Raw genomic sequence first — 24111 nt, 5'->3', positions numbered from 1 at the left:
GGTTCTGAGTGGACATAAATGTCTCAGGAATACTATTTAACCTATCACAGGTGCTAGTGTTGGGGTCAGCATGGGGTAGCAAGCCATTCAAGTCTTGGTGGCCTTAAAGTCGCTTCAAGTCTCCTTTCTCTAGCCCTGAGACAGTCTAACTGATGCTGACTAGACTGGAGAGTGTCCTTCTGCTTCCTTCCAACTCCAGGGGGGCCCTGAATTCTTTCTTGCTCTCTTTTGGCATCTCCCTGACATATCTTCCTCTAGACATATCTTTTGAGAGCTTCCTTTTTTTCTGTCATTTCAAGTAGCCTACAATTAAATCAAAGCCATGGTCAGAATTCTGTGGTTCCTGAGAAGACAAAAATTTAAAAAAAAAACATGGTAAAAGCAAAATATTTTTCATTCAAAAAGATCATTGAGACAATCACAATATATAAGAAATTCATGGGGAGCTCACACTGGGGTCTTTCTGTTCTGTCCCCTCTCAGCTCTGTTATCTGTCTCTATACCCAACTTGGGCTCTGTGGGGATCTCATGCTGTCTGCTTTGTACACACATAATAGGCTTCTGGGTCTTGGCAGCCCTTAGGGACCAGGCTCTGGCAAGTAATCATAGCCCAGGCTCCCTTCCTTTTAGGATTTCATATGCCCTTATGGGCTTATGCAACTCCTCAATGCTTAGAGGCAGAATTTGTCACTTAGAGGCCTATCTCCCAGGCATAGATATGTTAGTTGCAAGTGACTAGGTGTCCCATTTGGTCTGGCCCATGGTGGGTGAAGGCACAGCTCAAGAAACTGGTTCTCCAATTTCTGGCAATATGGTTCACCCGGGGAGTGGGGTAGGTTCCACCTATTTTGTTTCTCCTGGGTCTTTGGCCCTGGCAGCCTCCTTTTTGCATTCCAAAGTATGGACAAGATCCTAGAGACAGTTTGTTTGGATTCCATTTGACATCAATTACCTTGGTCAAGCTGCGTGCTAGGGCCATATGAACAGCTGTCCGACTGCATTTCTCATCTCTGGCTTCTCCCATCCAGGGCTTGTTAAGGCCCATTATCCAGTTGTTTGTCTCTTATGAGCATATCGTTTTATGGACAAGCTTGTTGTGGCTTCCACATAGGTAGAAATTCAGGAAGGGCAGCAATAGCTATCTTGAATGTTGTGTTGTCATCAGGGAGCCACTATACTGCTCTGCCTGGAATGTTATTAATATGATGAAGTTCTGTTTTTCTCATTGCTATTTTTTGTGGGAGAAGAGGTATGTGAACTATAGAGGAGGAAGTTGATGAGGCCTTGGTGGGTGCTGCCAAGGCAGGTTTAGGAAGGGGCAGTGACAATGTCCAACTTGAGCAGAGAGAGAGTTAAACCTTTCACTGCACCCCTCCACTCCCATCAGAGTGGCAGACGGGTTTTTTTCTGAGATGACAGCAGTGATGTATGAACTTGCCCTTCCACCATGATGGAGTGGGGTCTTGGCTTCCTCAAGTCTAGCGTAGGCATGGAGACTGTGGCCAACACAGTGTGGTAACAAATTGCTCAGTTTCTGGTGCTGCCCTTCACTGAGCAGCTGGGGCTTCTTACCTCTGGAAGCACTGTCCTATGAGAGGTGAGCCACCTAGAGATGTCCACTCTGTCAAAAGCTCATGTTCTCCGGATGTTCTGGGCCATGAGCCACCACTTGGAGACAGAACAAGCTAAGGAAACTGATGCATCCAGCTGATGGCCTAAGGATCTGAGACACACCATCCTGGCATACCCTCCCCAAATTCCTGACTCACAAAATCATGAGCAAAATAAATGATTGTGTAAAGCTCCTAAGTTTGGAGTGGCTTCACATGGAGCAATGCATAACTGGGACATTTAGTCAAGACTGGTCACACAACTAGATTGGGGAGGAGGCTGTAAGAAAAGATGACCAATGAAATGGTAGATAAACATTTCAGCTGCTTTCCATGTAAAAGTGAAGAGAAGGGTTGGTATACCATCCTTGTATAGGTGTGGATGATCTAGCTGCCTTTAGCAGGGCACCTGGAACAAAGAGCATACACCATCCACACCTTCAAGGTCTCAACATTTATTTCACCACTTAGCAAATGCCTACTAAGCATGCACCTCCTAGGCACACCGAGACAAGAGGAGCCAAACAGAAACAAGCTGAGCTCTCAGGGATTTACGGTGCAGAGGCCAGTCCCAAGAAATCTCTTCATGTTCCCTGGAGAGGAAGGCCATGCAGGGTGGAGCCACTGTCCAGACAGTGGGTAGCAGTGGAGTAAGGGTGGGCATGCTGGGAGTTTGGTCTTTAGACCTGCTCATGTCCTAGTCTGTCTGTACCATCTGTGACTGCTAACACAGTGGTCTGGGGTGTCCTACTTGGTGGCCATGTTGGGGAGAGACCTAATCAGGCCTAGTGGGTTAAGAAGTCACTGACAACCCACCAGCTAGTTTCCTCCACCATTAGCTCATGTTGAGCCCCTGCTGGCTTTGATTCCTTGGCTTATGTTCTGCTGCCCCCTCCTGGCTGGGTCCTACTGACCCTGTTACCACAAGGGTAATGATAGTGCTGGTTTCTTTCTCTCAACCTGAATGGATGAATATGTTGGATCATCTCAGAATGTTTGATATGTAACTAACAGTATAACTTCTAATTCAGCATTATAATTGAGTGATTATAACTGTAGTCTGCAATTCTAGCAAGCAGATAACAAATTGCAAAAATCTAATTTTACACCAAATATTGTAATCTTGCAGCCCTTGTTTTCTCAGGGACTATTATTACTGATTTTGCAGGACCATGAGGATTAAAGTATACAGAATACTCTGCACATCTATGTTCATGTGCTAGTGAGTAGTTGTCGTTATTGCTGTGGGTGAGCCCGTGATACAGCCAGAGTCCAGAAAAGGGAGGAGTCATCTGCTTGCCTTGAGTCTATAAAAGTGGAAAAACAGTGTTTTTTTTTTGAGACTGGCCTGGTGGGAAAGAAGCTGGAAATGAGATTTAAAATGTATTGACTATGGCCTTCAACAAGGCTGCTCTGTCATCAGTTTACCCACTCTAGTAGGGACAAGCATGGTTTGAGGAGCTGGTCTTCTCATTTTCTGTCTTGGGATTCCTTGATGCTGGAGTGCAGGGAGGCAGAGCCTGGTCTGCTCAAAGCATCCTTTGGGGATGGAAGTTAGCTCTGAAGTCTTCTTTCTAGAGATGACTTCAGGATTTTGATAACATGAAACATGAAGTTGTGATTTAGGAAAATTGTAAGCCAGGGACACCTGGGAGGATCAGCGGTTGAACACCTGCCTTTGGCCCAGGGTATGATCCTGGAGTCCGGGGATCGAGTCCCACGTCGGGCTCCCTGTATGGAGCCTGCTTCTCTCTCTCTACCTGTGTCTCTGCCTCTCTCTCTCTCTGTGTCTCGAATGAATGAATGAATGAATGAATAAAATCTTAAAAAAAACCCTGGAAAATTGTAACCCAAACAATTGTTGAGAAGACCCCCAAATAATATATTTCTTTATAGAAGAAGAAAGATCATGTTGTTTGAGCAAAACTTGTGAAAGGAAGTGTGCATTGTGCTGGCTAAAGAAAGCCTAAAGTGACATTCAGGAAAGCATTAGCTGTGAGAGATGTGGGATGTTCAGAGTCTGCCTCCATTGTGCTCTTCTGAGTCCTCTGGGTACAATGTCCATTCCTCCTGATGGGCCTTGCCCAAGTGATGAATGTGGAAAATCACTTGCCTTTCTGTGGGGCATATACTGACCTTAGGTGGCTGAATTGTAGCCTACTGTTTTTTTTTTTTAAGATTTTATTTATTCATGAGAAACAGAGAGAGACAGAGACAGACAGAGAGAGAGAGAGAGAGAGAGAGAGAGAGAGAGAGGCAGAGGGAGAAGCAGGCTTCATGCAGGAGCCAGATGTGGGACTCGATCCTGGGTCTCCAGGATCAGGCCCTGGGCTGAAGGTGGCGCTAAACCACTGAACCACCTGGGCTGCCCTAGCCTACTGGTTTTAAATAGCTGGGTCACAGTAAGAATAATGGTAAGACAAGAGCAGCTCCTTTAAAAATGTGAATTAATGAATTTCATAGAAATCACTTAAAAGGATGTGCTGAGATGTGAGCAGAATAGTATATTTTGTCCAGATGTCAGATGATGTGATTTGGTAGAAGAAACTACTCTACTATAGATGGAAGGAAGGACCAGATTATTCCAGCTAGCAAAGAGCAAGATTTTCAACCTATAATGCAACTGTGAACCAATAATAGGTGTTTCAGTGTTTGCTGTAGTCACTGGAATGGCAAAAAGAGTGAGTGTTCTACTCTTTCTATTCCTCTATTTACCCTCCCATCTGCTCATCCATCTATCTGTCCGTTCATCCATCCATCCATCCATCCATCCACCTGCCCACCTATCTTCCTACCCATTCACCCATCCACCCTCTCATCCACTACTCACACACTCATCCACCCACCCACTCATCCATCCATCCATCCATCCATCCATCCATCCATCCATCCAACAAATAAGCACTGAGAACCAATTTAGGGCCAAGCCTTGTGGAATGTGTTGGGGACAAAGATGAGTGAGATAATCTTTGGCTGTGAGGAGTTTATTGTCTACTGAGTAAGACAAATAAGAAGAGTTAAAACACAGTGTAGTGCTAGCTTATGAGCCCTGAAGACCTAGCTTCAGAAGCCAGCTGGGGTCAGGGGGAGTTAGGGAATGGTGTCTGAGTTCCCCTGTTAGTCCTGGATTAACATTCTAGGAAGAAGGAAAAATGTTTTCAAAGTCTAGATGGCTTGGGAAGGTGTGTCCTGTCAGAGGATTGTAGACGTTTAATAAGGAGTGTGATGAGGTGGAGTATTGGTCTGGAGAAGGTCCTGGGGCCCAGAACTGTAATTTATAGGCCCAGCCAAGGAGTTTGGACATAATGCTGCACAGTGGTGATTATTAACCTGTGCCCCAGGGAAGGGGCCCCAGGGCACTTGGGCTGGATGTGCAGGCTTCTGAACCTCTGTTTCTGCTGCAACAGAACAACTTTGCTTTTGTCTTATTTAAATATTGAGCTTCTGCTTGAGAGTTCCGTCAGAGGACAGTTTTTACAGCTTAGTTTGAAAACCACTGGAGCGAATGATGGGGCTCTAAGTATGGCTTCAGTCAGGGAGTTGCTTTAGACAATGCCTCTGGGGTACTGTGGAGAGTGGTTCCAGGGGAGTCAGCAAGAAGCAGAGATGGGGGTTCTACCTTTGGGTGCCTGAAGGAACAGATGCATCTCCATGGGTTTCTGTTAGGCATAATGAGTGCTAAGTGGGACAGATGCATAAAGGGCTAGAGGGATGCAGATGATGGATTAGTAACTCTATCAGGCACAACAGTGACACTGGGCAGGGATCCCATTAAGAAAAATGGGATGAAGAAGCAATAGTGTCCAGTCTTGTCTCACCATCTGGCAGTGTCTGGGAAAGAATGTAGCCTTGGTATATTTTTATGCCCCTTCTTTTGTTCACATTACAGTGTTTAGTGATCAGCATGTCACTTGAAGACTCAGCTAGACTCAGAGGCTTCCTTCATGCTTCCCTGGAGAGGACTGGCTGGCCATACAACTGAGTTTCTCCTAGGGAAGGAGCTGGAGTGGAGATGCTGGGGTCAGGCAAAGCCAATCCCATGCAAAATGGATGACTGAGAACATGAAAACTCTTTTAGGAATGTTTCTTTAGTTTAACATTGGACTTTATCATGTATTGTTAAAGCCCTCTGGCCAAGACACTTTGAGCTGCTCTGCAAGTCCCTAGGTCCCTTTCATTATTTAAGGATCCATGAGGTGCAAATGGCAAATGGGTATGGGTATCAGATGAGTCCTGCTTGGGTGGGCAAATGTGGGAAGGAGCAGAGCTGACTCATTGCTGGGGTCTGGCCATAGACAAAGCCTGGGGAGAGGTGGAGGTGGGGAGGTAGAGAGAGGAAAAAGGAGAGAGAGGGGAGGAAAGAACGAAAAGAGATAATTTCAAACCTGTGATACTCTCCTTGGATTTTATGGTGGGAACTTCAACATCCTGACTGGTCCTGTGGCAGGATATGGTGCTTTGAAAACTATTTATGTTTCCACCTATAGCAGAGGCTGACTCTTTGGACACACACACACACACACACACAAAGAAGAAACCAAGGCCATATCAAATTTTTTTTTTATTGTTCCAGTCAAAAAAAAGAGGAACACCTCAATATGTAAACAGTTTCCCTAACACAGCGAGTTCTTAAAGATATATATTTTTTATTCTAAAAAAATTTGGCATTGTAGTGATTTCTCAATACAGAATTTGTGCTTTCGCATGTAGCATGCTTTCATCTCATTGTCCGTGCACAGATGTACTTGGAGTTGAGTTAAAGGGAGTCACAGAAAGACCAAAAGGTGAGGCAGGAGCCAAACCAGTACTTGAACCCTTCCTGGCTTTCCTTTCCAAAAAGCATGGTGGGAAGGTTGACAATATTGACTTTGGAAGGAAATCTTAATTAACTCACCACAAGGAAAAGTCAGAAGCCTTGGTAGGATTTTTTGAAAGATGCATTTCCTTATTTTCTTTCTGTTCATCTCTATAGGATAATCTAAAGGTTTTACCTGAATATAACTTTATCTTGTGAATTGTATTGTTTAATATCCGTAATTCTCTCTTATAATAACCCTTGTTTTATGATTTTGCTGGACATGTAGTTTGCTACTAATTGCTGTTAGGATTCCACCAATGATTTATTCTGTTTTTCACAGATTCACTGAATCATCTCAAAGTCCTTGATGGTTTCCTTAAAGAAATTTTGCTTTTTTCCAGTGAAATTTATTATTTAAAAAAACTCAATCCTGGAGATTTAAGAACTTTTTAAAGTGCTATGGTGGGTTTACTAACAAATACTGCCTTATTATTCCTACCTCAGTTTGTCTTCCTTAGCCTGAAACCCCAAATCTCCTACAATTTAGCATCAGTTTTCAAAATGCATATTTTATCAAATCCTACAATAAGCCATCCCATCCCATCTAGGCTGGCCTAGACACCCCCCAACCCCCCTCACCCCAGTCTTGCTTTTGTTGACCTCTCTCCCATGCTGGGTCCTCACACTGAAAGGAAGACTTCCTCCTGGGTCTTTATCTTCCAAATCCCACCCAATCTCCAGGAATGTTAGGACAAATGTCCCTTTCTTCCCTAGGAAACCATTCCTGATTACTTACGCAGAAGCTGATCTGCTTTCTTTAAATTTTAGAACAGTTGTTGTACCCTCCCTATTAAGTTGTCTTATTTCTTAAACTAGAGTAAGTTAATATTTCTCGTTATGCCCCAGTTTCTTTAATTTATAAAGTGGGAGTCAGTATTTGCTCACGGGGCTTTTGTGTGGTTCAATTCACCCAGCACAGTGTGGTCACATGGTAAGAGTTGGTTGCCATGAGGTTGTAGGCTTGTTGAAGGCAGAGGAAGATGTCATTATTTCTTGGTCTTTACAGCAACCTGCCTAGAACTTGCCCACTGTACTACAAGTGTTCATGGGTCAATACTCAGTCAAACAAATGTCAATTTAGAACAATAAAATATGGGACATCCACTAGCTTTCAGAATATTTTTAGTGGAGTTCTAATTTTAGTTGGCAGCTTAGATCCCTGAGAATGGAGATACAAGTATGTCTACTCCCAGCTTTAGTGAACTTCATGCACCTTGGAAGCCGAACATTTTATTTCTCTGTAAAATGTGAACACGTTATCAAAAACTCAAGTTCTTTTTTAAAAAAAAATTTTTTTTTTTTTAAACTCAAGTTCTTACATGGATTTCTGGGAGCAATGTTGAAGGTCAAATATGTTTGTGCCTTGTTTCTTTTTAGAGGAATTTTATTCTTTAGGAGTGGATACTGGAACTGGAACACCAACATGTAGCCCAATGACACCCAGCTCGATGACTTGGTTCTAAGAGTGGCTAGGCTTTGTTTTGTTTAAATAAGTCCTAACAGTTCTGTGTGATGGTAAGAATGAGAACTTCTAGGTCAATAGAAACATGAATGTCTAAAAGACATGCAGCCCTCAAATCAGAATAAGACTTATCCTCAGTTTCAGAGATTCATGATTAAAAAGACTACTGAAGTTTAGGTACTGCTTTGGACTTTTGAACTAGTGAACTTTTCAGAATAATTTTTTTCTGTCTTAGGAAATGATTTGCTCACAGAATGACTTCATATTTTATTGGGCATTATTGAATATTTCAGGCCTTGTATTGTGCTACTTTGTTAGGAAAGACAAATACAGTGAATTATCTTTTAATTCATAATGGAAAAGAGTGATATGGCTGACATAAAGCAGTTGAATTAAAATGTTATGGTTTAAGTTCTTTGCCTCCCTAATTATGTTCTACCTGATTTAGTATTAATTTTTTTTTTGTCTGGGGTCCTAGATACATGCTTCAGGGAAGGTAAAGAGGAGTTCAGGTTAAAAGCAAGTTGCCAATAACCTGCTGGAGCTGGATATGCCAGCAAGATGTATTCATGCACTTCTATCAAAGATGCCAACCTCTTTGGGGGCTTTTATTTACTATAGGGGAGACTATAGTGCTTGTCTGGTAACATTTCATTTGTCTGGAAGGCACCTAACTCATAACTTGTCTATTTGCTATGGCATGTAGTGGTGATAGAAGAGAGGAGAGAAGGATATTTTTGATGAGGAGATCCTGGAGACAAGTGTATGAAGAGTGGTAAAATTTCATTGCTGCTAGCATAGGAATTAGTGAAACTGTTAAAAATAAAAGGTAAGACTTAAAGCTAAATCATCTGGGGCTATCTAGTATAGGGGTGGTATAGACTGGAACTGCTATTAGAATCATAGAAGCAGAGACTGGGGGATTTGAATCCTTGTTGAAAATGACAAGGAAACTAACAGAAAAAATTTTCTGAAGCTCACATGGAACATTCACCAAGATAAACCACATACTGGGCCATAAAGCACATCTTAACAAACTTGAAAGTATAGAAATCATATAAAGTCTCCTCTAGACCACAATAGAATTAAACTAGAAATCCAATATAAAAATGGAAAAATCTCAAAATACTCAGAGATTCAACAACAACTTCTAAAAAACACATAGGTCAAGGAAGAAATCTTAAGAGAATTAAAAAATATTTTGAACTAAAGGAGAATAAAAATGCAATTTATCAAGATTTGTGGGATGCAGTGAAAGCAGTGCTTGGAGGGATTGGGGAGAAAAATAAAATTATCTTTGCAGATGACATGAATGTTCATGTAAAAAATCTGAAAGAATACCAAAAACTATCATAGCAAGGTTACAGGATATAGGTAATATACAAGAAGTCACTCACTTTCCTATATATCAATAAACAAGTAGAATCAGGAATTACAAACACAATATTATTTACATTAGCATCCTCCCAAATATACTTAGGTATAAATCTAACAAAATATGTACAAGATTTATATAAGGAAAATCACAGAACTCTGATGAAAGATAACAAATGAACTAAGTAAATGGAGAGATATTCCATGTTCATGAATAGGAAAGACTCAATTTTGTCAAGACTTCATACTGTCAAGTTCTTCCCAAATTGATCTACAGATTCAATGCATTAGAGGACTGACACTATCCAACCTCAAGACTTACTGTAAAGCTACAGTGATCAGCACAGTGTGATATTGGTGAAAGAATAGACAAGTAGATAATGGAGCAGAACAGAAAGCCCAGAAATAGAACCCTGTAAGTGTAGTCAGTTGATCTTTGACAAAAGTGCAAATGCAATACAGAGATGAAAATATAGTCTTTTCAACAAATGGTTTGTTCTGGAGAAACTATATACAGTCATATAAACTCCCCTCCCACCAAAATCTGGACACAGACCTTAAACTCTTCACAAAAATTAACCCAAAACTATTTAGATGTAAAATGCAAAACTATAAAACTCCTAGAAGATAATATATGAGAAAACCTGGATGACCTTGGGTATGGCAATGAATTTAAAAATACAACACCAAAGGCATGATCCATGAGGGAAGAATTTATAAGCTGGTGTTCGTTAATATTAAACATTTATGCTCTGCAAAAGATACTGTCAAAAGAATGAGAAGACAAACTATAGATTGGGAGAAAATATTTGTAAAAGAAGCATCCGATAAAAGACTGTTATCAAAAATATTCAAAGAACTCTTAAAACTCAACAATAAAAAAACAACCAACCTGAATAAAAATGGGCAAAGACCTGAACAAGCACCTCACCAAAGAAGATGTACAGATGGCAAATAAGTATATGAAAAGATGCTCCATATCATATCATCAGGGAAATGCAAATGAAAGCAACAATGAGATACTAGAGCACACCTATTAGAATGGCCAAAATCCAGAACACCGGTAACACCAAATGTTGACAAGGATACGAGGCAACAGGAACTCTCATTCACTGTTGGTGGGAATGCAAAATGGTATAGCTACTTTGGAAGATAGTTTGGCAGTTTCTTTCAAAACTAAAGATGGTTTTATCATATTATGCAGCAATCATGCTCCTTGGTATTTACCCAAATGAATGGAAAACTATGTTTACACAAAAACCTGCACACAAATGTTTATAGCAGCTTTATTCATCATTGCCAAAACTTGAAAGCAACCAACAGTATGTAAATAAATATATAAACCATGTACATCCAGACAATAAAATATTATTCAGCCCTAAAAAATGAGCTGTCAAGCTGTAAAAAGGTGTGAAATACTCTTAAGTGCCTACTATTAAGTGAAAGAAGCTAATCTGAAAGACTGTATGCTGTATGATCTCAACTATATGACATTTTGGAAAAGGCAAAACTCTAAAGATGGTAAAAAGATCGGTAGTTGTCGAGGGTTGGAGGGAGAAAGAGATAAATAGGGAGAGCATAGAGAATTTTTAGGTCAGTTTTTAGTCATGTTTTGCATGAAACTGCATTGGTGGATATATGTCATTATGCATTATGCATTTGTCAAAACTCATAGAATGCACACCACCAAGAGTGAACCCTAGTGTAAACTGTGGACTCTGGGTGGTAATGATGAGTCAATGTAGGTTCACCAATTGTAGCAAGTGTACAACTCTGGTGCAGAATGTTGATAACTGGGGAGGTTGTGGATGTGTGGGGCCAGGGGAATGTATGAGAATTATCTGTACTTTTTTTTTTTTTAAAGATTTTATTTATTTATTCATGAGAGACACACAGAGAGAGGCAAAGACACAGGCATAAGGAGAAGCAGGCTCCATGCTGGGAGCCTGATGTGGGACTCGATCCCAGGACCCCAGGATCACTACCTGAGCTGAAGGCAGATTCTCAACCACTGAGCCACTCAGGTGTCCCAGCTGTCTGTACTTTTCACCCAATTTTTCCATGAACCTAAAACTGTGCTAAAAAAATAAAGATTATTAGTCAAAAAAAAAAAAAAAAAAAAAAAGATGAGAAAACTGTTTTTGGAGAAGTTCAGTGATTTATCCCAGACCATATAACTTATCTGGGGATGGAACCAGGATCAGAATCCTGTTTCCCTCAGACTAAATCCAGGTTTCCTACAAAACAATATATATATATAAAAAAAAGGTTACTTTATGACCCATTGCCTGTGAGTCTGGGAGGCCTATGGTACATTTTAGAAAGAATACCACTGTGATGGTTGGGGAGGGAGTTATTGGTATTCTTAAGACTGGTTTTCTGGAAATTCACTTATATGGACTAGCTTCTAACTGACTGGGGGAGGTAAATGTGTGTGTGTGTGTGTGTGTGTGTGTGTGTATGTGTGCATGTGCGTGTGTGTATGAGCGCATGTATACTTGTGTATAAATATATGTACCTACGTGCATGTGTGTGTATATGTGGGAAGAGGGTCGTTGCATTTGTTAGTTAAGGTGTTAGTTACAAAGGACTGGAAATACTACCACCATATCATGCAATATTAAGAGGGGCCTTCTTTCTTTTGGAAAAGGAAAAAGAATATGAAGGTATGTGTAGAGGGGAACAATAGAATAACAAACCACATGTCTTGTCGATGTCTCTTGTAGCAGAACTGGAAAATAAGATGGAAGAAAAGTCTTCCAGTGTGGTTGTTCAGATTGCAGAAAGTTCTCATTTATTCACTAATGCCCCTGATGGACGTCGCCAGCTGACTGAGCAAGCTATAGACCAGGTAAGCTGATCTGGCCTCATGTGGACAGTGTGGGCATGACCCAGAGATTTGAACACTACCATCCTCTCTCTGAAAGCAAGCCATCACCTTCAGCAGAATTTCCACATCTAAAATTTCCCTGAGGTTGTTGTCTAGGGGGGGATTGGTGCAGAGTTGTTACTGGTTAGTAGAGTTTACTTCTACCTGGGTTCATAGGTCCAGACCAAATTTAACTCTGAAAGTTTCAGTGATAAATTCTACTTAACCTTTCATGCCAATGTAAAGGAGTCTGTCCTCAGGTTCAAAGTCAGATGGGAAATAGCAAGTTTATGGAGAAATAGTATTCTTGAGACTTTGCATCCTGGGGACAAAAGTGAACACTTGAGATCAGGTTTTCTAAGAAGAAACTCCTTTTTTTTTTTTTTTTTTTGTCTAAAAGAATTTCTAAGTAAAAATTTAAAATTGATTTTCTTTATACTTGGGATTATTACTGAAACACTATTTAGGCAGAGCTTGTCTAATGATTAATAAAATGGCAGCACTTCGGATATCTATTACACCAGATAATGTGAATTTGGTTTTGGGATCTCTCTCTCTCTCTTTTAAAGGTGAATGTGATTTGGGTGTGGGTGTGTATGTGGGATAGGGATGATGGCTTAAAGAATAGCTTTTTTAGGAGCAGTTTGGCCACCAAGCGCATACTCTCCTAGGAAGAAGGAATAGTAATATCCTATACTTGGCCACTGAATGAGTACCCGTTTGCCTGGGCACTGCCCCATATCTCTTAGGATTCCCCAAGGGCTGTCTGCAGGTGGACCAGCCTTTGGGAACTCCAGCCTTGGAGCCTCTCTGCCAGTTCTCCTCAGAGAAAGGTCTACACTGATAGGCTGCAGGTTGCCATGGCAGCAGCCATACAGGCCTGGGTAACTAGGCACCACATAGGTGCTTGGTTTTTCCCCAGAGCACAGTCTGTGCAGACAGTGGGGGAGGAAAGGCCACGTTGCCAACACAGGCATATATTTAGGTCATAATTTCAGAGTCTTGTACACGTGTGGGAGTTCACTGTTGTTCCTGTATAACTCTCATTTTAGATGCTGATCCACTGGGCTGAATAAAGATATTCAGGATCATCTTTGGCAAGCTGGATAGCCTAATTGCATGTTTCAAGGGACAAGAAGATTCCCCTGGAAAAGTCCAGCTTCCCTTCAGGACAAGACCTCACATTACACTCTGCTCAGTTATGGGCTGATGTCATAATGCCCCGCCATCACTCATGAGGTCTCAAGGTGTGTATGGGGGCAGAAATGAAATTTTCTACCTTTTTGGTTTCAGGTGGTCAGACCGTGAACATATTACATGTTCAATTAAAACCAGTAGTGGAAAATTAGGTAGTGAGAGATGGGACTAACCTCAATAATGGGTTCTTGGCTGCCACTCAAGAATGCCACAGAAACCCAGAGAAAGATGGTGCCTAGAAAGATGGCTTTTAGTGGTGAGCTAAAGGAGGAATTCAGAAAGAGAAACTCGGTAAAATGCTTAGACGATGACCTGTGGTGACATGATAACCCTGTGGGGACCTGGGGACAACATAAGTTGTGTCTCTAAGTGTTGCAATCCAGGGGAGTTCCTTGCAAATAAAGAGGAGACTCTTGACAATGCTGTCCTCATTTGTTGGTTCCTGTTAGAGGAAAGAGGGTACATGAAATTTCTTGGCCAGGACAACATTTGGATTGGTCTAGGGATAGGTTTGAACAGATTAGAACCTCTTACTTAAAAAAAGGGAACAAGATCAGACCATCTAGGGTAATAGTTGGGATTGCCTGATGGGACAGCTGAGTTTGTGCTCATGGCATCATTATATTAAAAAGTGAGAATTTCCAGAGGTTGAAGAATTAGATACGTAAAGGGGAAAATATCACCCAGGTAATCATCATGGGAAAATGAGAACTTTTTTGGACTTCCTTACATTTACTCTATTTACACAGTAGTATTATTTGGTTTTGACTTCTGTATGGGAGAAGCACTCCTGTGCATAGGGGTTGCAAAAGGTCTTACTTCAGTTCTTCTAGGGAGAGTTGCCACCCCTGATCTAGGTGTGTGCTCTGTAGGGCCCAGGATGCTGGCCAAGAGAAGCTCAAAAGACACAGAGTTGCTCTGTCTTCTGGGAGAGGGTGTCATTATCTGCATGAGCAGGAACCAGACCTGAAGGGAGAGACTCACACAGAGAGCCTGCAGCAGGTGGGCATGGCCAAAATGAACCAAGAGAGGGTTGGCCACACCCACTCCCATTTGAAATAATGCCAAGAGATGATGCCAGAACGGCACCAACTGGATCTGACAACAGTGTTCCGTCTCCTTCTCTAAGAATAGTGGCCATGGAGCCAGAGGTTCTGATCGTGCACAGCTGATGGAAGCTCAGCTCTCTGTGCTCTGGTCGACCCAGGTCTGTAGCTATGTTTAGTGCTGATAGACCCAACACTGTGTATTCCATAAGGCATTCAGCCTGGACTGGGGTTTTAGTAGCCAAAGAGGTCTGAACTTAGGCTCCTAGGATTTCTTGCTCCTTTGGATGGGTATTTTATGATTTCTATCAGAATTTTAGAAATAATGATGCATTATATGTTTATTTCACTAGTGCCTGTTGGTAGAGGATATTTACATTGCCTGAGAAAAACAGCCCTTCATATTCCTATATGAAGAATCGGCTGGTTGATATCACAGTATTTATGATCAGTGTTAATACAATGGTTGCAGAGTCTTAATCTTGAAATGGTCAATTACCCTTTGATTATAGGAACGCTTCATTCTCTGAAATCAAGATCTACTGCCTATGTGGTCACAATTCACTGGCCGACCACAGAACACATTAGGATTCACATCTAGGGGGTAGTATCTAAAATTAACTTTATAAAAGCCATTTTCATTGGTGATAAATCTCCATCATTCAATCATGCTTCTATCTCAATGAGCTGTTTTCACATGTCTCAAAGTATTTTGCCCTCATTCCCTTCTTAGGACTCCCTTATTTGAATTAGGTGGAGGCGTCCAGCTTTTTTTTTTTACCAAGGCAATGAGGCCATGTAAAAGTTTGACTCCTTTTACATTTATTTAAGCTTTATGGTGTTGAACTTTGAGAATTTCTTTTTATCTCATGTAGTTATTATGCTGTTCCATACAGTTGCAGTGTCATGAGTTTTGTGCATCATCTATATCTCAGATATTATAACTATTTAGATTTAGACACAGGACCAAATTTATCTCAGTTTCCATCATTAATCTTTCAGTAGTACATCACAATGATTTGTGACAAATTTTTTCCCCCACATAATTTCCAGGAAAGCATTCATTAGAGAACCTGATATATATTTTTTCAATAGAACTGTAGAGTTAAAGAACCTCACTTGACTGATCCATGTCTGGCTTTGGAAATGCTTTCTTAGAACACAAGTGAGTTCATCTTAGTGATACTAAAGAATGTCATTTAATATTGACTTGTCTCAAAACTCCATTTTCTGTATTTCTTGCATTTAATATTTCTGTAATTACCAAACTTTATCTTGCACTTTGGATTCAAAAAGTGACAAACAATCCAACAACCCTTAACTACTGTTTCTCCCTGAGCTCTTTTCAAAGAACTTCTTAGTTTTCCAAAAGAAGCATTTATTCTAATTCTCATGCTAAACTTTTGGACAAGTGGCTGAAGAGAGCCAGAACTAGGACAGCCAGATATGAGCAATGGTTTCATCTTCATCACGTTGATCAGTTGCAGGCCAGAGAGAACTAGCAGGAAGACACAGGCTCCATCTTCCAAGGGAGCATAAGAGAGAAGACAAGTCAGGGAGGGGAAGCTGGTTTGATGTGTGGCTACCCACCGCAAGTCCAGTTCGCCCTGCTAATTAGAGACATGTGTCCCAACTATCTACATATTTAAATGGTGCAATGTCTCAGGCACTGGAGTGGACATTCCCCTTTCATTAAGGAGTTGTTTTATCTTATCGCTTTCTGAGTTGGCCACTGAATCTTGGCTGGTTATTTATTTAGCGCTCTGGGGGAATGGTTACAAAAAGGAAGGAGTCTTCCTTTGACACCTGAATCTATGACTGTGTTATTTTTTTCTGTGAGTAATTGCAATGCATTTATATTGAAAAGAATGTCATCATTCTGAGTTGTCCAGGAATCCTTTAGTAGCACAGTACAATATTTGGTAACTAGTAGTACTTAATAGTACAGTATAGCAGTTGGCAAACTTCCTGTAAAGGGCCAGATAGTAATATTTTAGCCTTCTGGATGTATGGTCTCTGTCTTAAACACTCAACTCTACTCGTATTGTGTGAAAGCGGTCATAGGCAACACACGAATGAGTGTGGCTGTATTCCAATAAAATTTTATTTATGGACACTGTAATTGGAATTTCATACAATTCTCACATGTCAGAAAATATTTTGTCTTTTTTCCCCCAACTGCTTAAAAATGTGAAAGTCATTCTTTGCTCATGAGTGGTGCAAAAACAGGCAGTGGGCCAGAGTCTGCGAGTAGATTTGGTTTGCTGACCCTTTCTGTAATAAATGGAGAGCATAGCTTAAGCCTTGGCCTCTGGATTTGAGACCAGGACCTATTATTACTAGACTCATAACCTTGGGAAAGTTACCCAATCTGCCCACACCCTAGTTTTCCTTTTATAAAATATGAATTATAATAGTCAAGCTTTCTTGGTGGATTAGAATTAAATGACATAATTTATGCAAGTGCTCTGAATGTTCCCAAACACTGCACAATGTAGGGTGTAATATTATTTTGTATTGTGTATTGATATTGTGCTTTGCCAAAATACAAGGCTCTTCATAGCCTTACAGAGCTTTTCACTTCTGGATGACACTGCATCAGAAATCCTTTGACACATTAAGGGCAGAAGTATTAGGAAGAGGCGTGTTTTACTCCATTTTAAATGAAAAGATCACATTTTCTTAAACAGGTTGGCCATAAAGCTAGAAACAAGATAATGTGATTTTACTATGTTGTAATGAGGTATCAATGAATCGTCTATTACGTATATACTATGTTTTTCAATTTTATAGCCATCCATTGAAAGGAAATTATAGAAGATACTTTTTTCCATTTATACGGGGCATTTAATTACCAACTACCCTTTTGACTTTTCTGAGTTGCATAGAGTATCACCCAAGTCAAGGAAAGAAAGACTGAAAACTAGTCAGATTATTAGCACACTGTCTTGGAAATGATTATGAATATTATGACTCTTTTTTATCTTGAATTATTCAGTTAATCAAATGATTTCATATTCTTTGGGTGAATTCGAATAGTTTTCTAATGTTATTTTTATAATCTCTCTGTCCACCAGCTCCCGCCTTTCTAAACAGTTTCTAAACATCCCAAAGATACTGGCTTACATCTAAATTAAAAAGCAAAAGGGAAAAAATAAGAAAACTGAAATGTAAGAAAGTGTAGGGAGGGAAAGCATAAGGATGTTTCTCTGGAGACTTCAAAATTTAGGCTTTTGAATGAAGTCATAAATAATTTTTTAATTAGAATACAATGAGAAATAGATAGTTCAGAGCCCTAGTTTGGGTAAACCCACAAGAGAAAATTGTGCTTAAGAAACATGTTGACATTTTTAAAGACAATAGTTGGATTTTTGTTAGGGAACATAAGATACTGAACTAAGTTGATGGACCTGGCACTGGGGAACTAGGGACAGCACAAAAGAGAGAGACAGATGGAGGAAGGGAGCGGGGGAAGAGAGAGTTCCTTCTTATGGACACATGTTGGGTTAACAGGCAGGAATGCCACGTTATGAGGAATGGATAAACAATGACCTGGCGTTACAGTGATCACAAATATGTTGATTCAAAAGAGTATCATTCGCTCAGGGGACAGCCAAAAACATAAACGATTTTATTAATTACATAAAGTTGACTTATAAACAAATAGGTTTTCCAGTTGGAAAGCATATGGGGTGTATTGGGGTGGGTGGAAGTGAGAATCTGAGGGTCTCAGCAGCCCTTGGGGAGGTCATGCTTCCAGCTGAATCTGCCCTTTCCTCCAGATTGGGGTTGACTGTGGCAAACCATAACACTTTAGCTCAAAATTCTTATCTGGTTATCAGATCCCACCATGCTTTTATGGAAAGTGACTCAAACACACCAAACCAACAGACCAAAATATCAAGTTGCGAGTGATCCTCATCAGTTATGAGTATTGTTGCATTAAAATAGGCTTGTTTATTTTCATAGCACTTGATTTCCTAACAAAGTGACTACGTGAATGGGGACTGGTTATGTAGAATAGAATGAGTAGAAATTGTGGGCTCATCTTTGTTGTACAGTCTTAATGAAAAACACCATTCAATACTTGCTGCTTAGAAAATTCAGTCTTAATGAGCTTCTTTCAATTCCAAATTTTAACAGTTGACACAAAATACACTGTTAAACTGTGGTATCAATAATTGTAGAAAAATAGACACGTTTGATAGGGACATTCTAGTAAAAGGTTCTTCTGGAGCATCCTTGTTTAAAGATTCAGAGGCTCACATTACAAAAACGAGATTTGGTTCATGTTCTGTCTCCAACTACATTGACACCAAAGACAATGAGAAATAGGGAGGGACCTCACACCCGAGTGCCTTGTCACAGATAGAGAACTAACACATGTGCATGACCAAAGGGTTGTCAAGACTCTTCGTTCATTTGTGCTAAAGGGCCCCGAACTGCTCTTCCAACCAGACAACAGGGTGTGTGTTGTCCTTTGAGCCTTAGTAACAGATTAAAAAAAGGCCTACTGAGTCATCAAGAGCTAAATTTAGCAAACTTTTGCAGCCCGTGCTTCATCTTACTTTGTGCTACCATGCCTTGCCCTGCAACTCTGGGGATGCTGCAGGGTTAGTGCCCCCAAGTCAAGGGCGCCTTCCATAAGGCTACAGCGAGGTAAGGCCACAGTACCTCCCCACAGCCTGGCAGGAAGTGTATGGGGCTCTCTCCTCCTCCTTGACTACAACCTCCTCCTTGGATTGTGTGGAATGGATAAATGATTCAACAGATACTCAATGCAAAAAGTGAAATATTGGCAAACAGGAAAGGGCTATGGCCAACAGTTTTGTTTTCAGTTGAGTCACTGCCAAGAAGCAGTTGTTCTGATTGAGGTCTCAGAAGTGGGAGGAGACCACTGTGTTAAACTGAGGAGCCACATTCCTTATCTCAGGGACATGCTTTATGGTAGACAAGGTCCCCAAACTATAGTGAAGGCCTGGCCAATCTGGTCGGGGAAATCAAGGGCAACAGGAAGTGAGTGAAAGCTAGTTTGAGTTCTTTGACCTTTGTGGCACAAAGCCTCAAACTGAGCACAGCCCGTGCTGAAAAAGAACTTAATTCAGTCAATGAATGCTTATGATGGGCAACTGTTTTAGGGAACAAATAGTTTAAAATTGTGAAATTAATGTGAAAGATCTGTTATAGTGCAAAATGTCCACCTGCCCTTGAGATTTTGTCTGACATTCTCTTCCATTTCTTATCTTTTTATTTGATTTTTTTCATCTTGAATTTAGAGTTTTAGTACAAAATGCTTTCCCTCCTCTTCTCTCTCAATCTCTCTCTCTCTCCATTGATCTTTGCACATTACAATGAATTAAGGCTGCAGTTTTTTGCTTGTATTCTTCTGATTGGGAGACACTTTGGATTTGATTTCCCACCTGTGGCACACTCTAGAGAGATTTTGTAGTTGCCTAATCTTTGACTATTGAACTCTGGTCATTTCATAATAATAAAAGAATATGAATAATAATAGATACAAATGCAGGAAGTGCTGACAGATAAGCTGGCAGGGACAGGAAGATAGCCAGATGGAGTCAAAGTGTGTAAGGTGAATGATGACAACATATGTCTCCTACTGCATGCCTTCACCAATATCATGGCTTTGGACCCAAACCATCTTCTGCTAAATTACCATGTCTTATTTTTTAAGTCTGTAGTTTCTCATGATTACAGAGTGGAACAGCTGGAGAATCCATGGTTTTGTAGAAGAAGAGTTTCCCAAACTCTTGTACTACAAAGGGTGACAGCTCGCATGGAAAGCATAAACACATCATTGATCACATGCCAGAGAGTGTCCTCCCCCTGGAATATTCCCCCAGGCTACTCAGTGAGGCTCCTGTTACTAAAAAAAGAGACCTCAGTTTTGTAAACATTTCACAGTATATCAGCATATTGGTGGTGGGTTTTGCCATGTACTAGACCTCTTAACTTCCCCCAGACCTATGGCTTATTAGATTCAATGAAAGGATCAGCAAGGGAACAGTGAGGTACCCAAACACTACCAGTCTGGGACACGGAACAAAGGCCATGCACTAAGGACCAGCAGTCAATGGGACCAAAGAAATTGAGAAAGCAAAGACAATGAAACAGAAATGCCTACTGTACATCGGGAATCTTTTTTTTTTTTTTTGCATCTTATTTCTAAAGTTATGTATCTAAACCTACATTAATTATACATCTATGTACATTATTTAGAAGTTCTGTTCTACAGTACTTTTGTACATGCTGGGTTTTTTTTTTACTAACTGCGAAAAGAAAGTAATTACATAAGGCATATATATGTACAGTGTTTCTGTCTTTACCTGACCCGGGTCCTATAACTGCAATGCCTGTATGGGGCAAGCACCTCACCCTGTAGATGAAATTTATTTGAATCTATAAAATTGAGGGTTATACGCTATGTCTCACTGCATGAGTAAATAGGCACCAGAGACCTAACTTGTCCTATCCCAGGTAAAATCTTTGACACACTCTTTGAGTGATCTGGTATTGTACAAGACATGCAGGTAAATAGCTTAAATCCCTACAAGTTGGATGTGTGGTATTTAGGGAAGAGAGCAAGCTTGGGCCACGAATGAGGGCACGTTGCACCTGAACCAAATCCATGTCTACCTTGTCGATCTGAGTAACTGAGAGAGGGCAGGTAGATATTTTACACCTTGAAGATTTGTTTTCTGGAAATGTCAAAATTAAATATAAATAAATAAACAATCAAGTAAGAAAGACAAAAAAAGAAAGAGAATGAGAGACAAGAAAAGGCTGCGTGAGGGAAGAGGAGAAGTGGCTGCCCAGCTAGGACACTAAACTTTGGATTCGTTCTCTAGGTTTGCCACGTCACCATTCCTTTCTGTTTGTTCCTCCAGGTTCTTCTCTTCTTCTTCGGTCTCCAGTTCTGCATGTTGGTTGAGTTTGCTGGACACAGACCAACTCAGGGGCAGCTCCGCCCTGCTGGCTAGCTCAGCCAGCTCTTTGGCACTGAGAGATGGGGTGCTGGTCTCATAGGTCTCGTGGAAACTGTTGTAGTCGACCTCATAGAACCCGTCTTCCAGCGTCAGGACAGGCGTGAAGCGGTAACCCCACAGGATCTCACTCGTGATGTAGGAGCTCCGAGCCTGGCATGTCATCCCTGCAGAGAAGGGAACGGACGGAGGGCTTTAGTATGTTGGGAGTGTGGGCTTTCCATCAACAAGGGGACTTAGCGAGCTGGGCACGGCTGCTGTGTGCAGCTGTTCAGACTCTGCCCTGCACAAGGTGCTGCAAATAAGGAGGTATTATTCATGTTGTAGACATACACTAACATGTGCAAGAGCTTCCCAGCCTCTAGCAGGAGTTCTGGGCGGGGGGGGGGCAACATGAGAGTTCTGGCTCACAGAACCAGAACTTGCCTGCAAGGCCATGCACACATGCACTTAAGCATGTGTCCACACACACACAGGTTCATGTGGTTGTGCCTCGTCCACTTTTTGCCCTGGGAGAAACTGGAGGCTGTGACTCTGTTCTCCCATTGCTTTTAGAGACTTTGCCAGAGTCCTGCTGAGACTTCAGCATTCCAACCACAGACTTAGGATGAAGTTTGGCTTGTGGAACTACCCCAAGGATGCCTTTAAGCTGAACGCCATGGATTAGTGTTACTGTCCCACCACCATGCCATGCAGGCCCACAACTGTGGCCCCAAATGAGGTTGGAAAGGATGCCCACCTGACTTTGCACTTTCTCCAGGCTCAGTGGGCATAGTTATTTAGACTGTGCAATGATATAATACTTTAAATGCTTTCCCCCTTCTTCTTAAAGATAAGAAGCCCCTTGCTAATTTGCACAGAAATGCCAAATGAGCTACTGGAGCCCAGGAATCAGGAGCAGCTTTATTTTAATATGAAATGACAGAATGAGGGGGAACTCCACTCATGTCCTTAGAGAAGAGAACTACGTAACTGGGATTGGCATAAAATCTGGAGAATCATTGGTGCACTGCTCAAAGGGCTCTCTTATGAAACGTCTCATATGTTGAAGGCATCTATTGAGTAGTTCCTGCAGGGATGACTTCCCCATTAGCGAGGCAGATCCAGGGCCTAGGGCCCACAGTGCTTTCAAGGACCCATGAAAGTTCTTTAAAATCAGAAGGAAAAAAAGACAAACTTTTAGGTAGAAGAAAAATGCTAATATAGTCATCTTCATACTAATTATATTGTAAAATGTAATATAATTAAACCATTTTTGGGGTCCACAGAGGTAAAACTATCTAAGGCTCACAAAAGTCATACTGTGGCCACTGTTCATTCATTCAAGAAAACAGCCAGGCAGTCAGGATGTCATTCATGGGGACAGCCAATAAGGTGTATCAGGCAACTGCTTTGTGCTGAATGTAGGTAGAATGGGAAGAAGAGGACACACGTGGGCGTTTACACAGAGGGATTCAGAATTATGGAATGTTCTCAGAGCATCGCATCTGCTCCTCATGACTAGAAGAAGAAACTGGGGTGCCAGGGATGTAAGCGATTTACCCCATTCAGCTGTCAGGGGCAGAGTCAGCATAGCCCTCGCTCTAGCCCTATGCTCTTCTTTATCCCCAAACCAAATGCTAACTTCTACAGCGTCTCCCTGGCTGACCTATAAAAGCTCCCTTCTATGCCTCTGAAATAAATATTGCAGAACTTCTAGGTACTGGAAAGAAAAGAGCACCGTCTTGCTTTTATTTCTCAGCCAGCGTTTCGCGCCTGAACCACCAACTCTTAATCTGTGTTTGGGAATGACGAGGGAAGACAGGTGATAGCTGGGACATGTGGGCTCAGAAGGAGGAATACATAGGAAGTCAAAGGGAAAAGTTGATAAAATATAACTTGAATAACCTTTTTTCATAAAGGAAGTACATGTTTATTGTAAAGAGACTAGAAAACAGAGACGAACAAATAAAATCCACCTAGATCTTCAGTTCTGGCTATATAAATAACCAAAAAACAACCAGAAATAAAACCCACAATTATTAAAATTAAAATCTAAATGGACATTTAACATCATACTAGAGTTGGCTGAAGAAAGAATCTGAAACTTGGGATACTGGTATCAAGAAACAAAAAAAAAAAAAAAAAAAAAAAAAAAAAAAGAAACAACACTGGGTACAGCCAAGAGGATGTCCAAGAGACAATACATGTCTGTTGTTCAAGCCCTCATTGTGATACTTTGTTATGGCAGCCCTAGAAAATTCACTTACTGAATCTGTAGAGATAGTAAAATATCTTTCCATAGTACCATTTTAATGGGATTGTTTGATTTTTATAATAAAAAGATGAATAAGCAAGGTTTAAATAAATACTCATGAATGCTTTTCCATTTTTTATTCATCGTGTGGTATCCTAATTCATTTAAAAAAGAATAAAAATAATATTAATATGTTTATCTAACAGTATAAAATCAAAAGGAGTTCCTAGTGTAAGTCTATCACTTTCTTTTTTTTTTTTTTCAGAAAGATTCCAGTCTTGCCTATTGACATTGGTTCCAGTCCATTCTTTAGAAATGTGATTTTCACTGAAATGGAAAAAGTAACAAAATAAAACCAACTGGGTTAACATCCTAAGAAAGGCAGAGCTGCCAGGATCATACAGTGTGTATGTACGTCGTGCTTATTTTCCATATCAGGAAGATCATCATAGAGTCCC

At 40.8% G+C, this 24111-nt stretch overlaps 1 protein-coding gene across 1 annotated transcript in view; it reads right to left on the bottom strand.

The window, feature by feature from the left end:
- Positions 1–18018: 18018 nt before the first annotated feature.
- The window catches only part of KCNJ6 (potassium inwardly rectifying channel subfamily J member 6), a 260779-nt gene continuing 254686 nt past the window's right edge, over positions 18019–24111 (bottom strand). Inside the window, exon 4 of the mRNA XM_025987873.2 lies at positions 18019–21584. Coding sequence (XP_025843658.1) covers positions 21259–21584 — 326 coding nt within the window. The 3' untranslated portion in view covers positions 18019–21258. The remainder of the gene's footprint in view (positions 21585–24111) is intronic.

This window comes from Vulpes vulpes, chromosome 15, assembly GCF_048418805.1.
Source record: "Vulpes vulpes isolate BD-2025 chromosome 15, VulVul3, whole genome shotgun sequence".
NCBI lineage: Eukaryota > Metazoa > Chordata > Mammalia > Carnivora > Canidae > Vulpes > Vulpes vulpes.
Note: the sequence above shows the minus strand (reverse complement) of the source record. Positions and strands in the feature narration are given on the sequence as shown.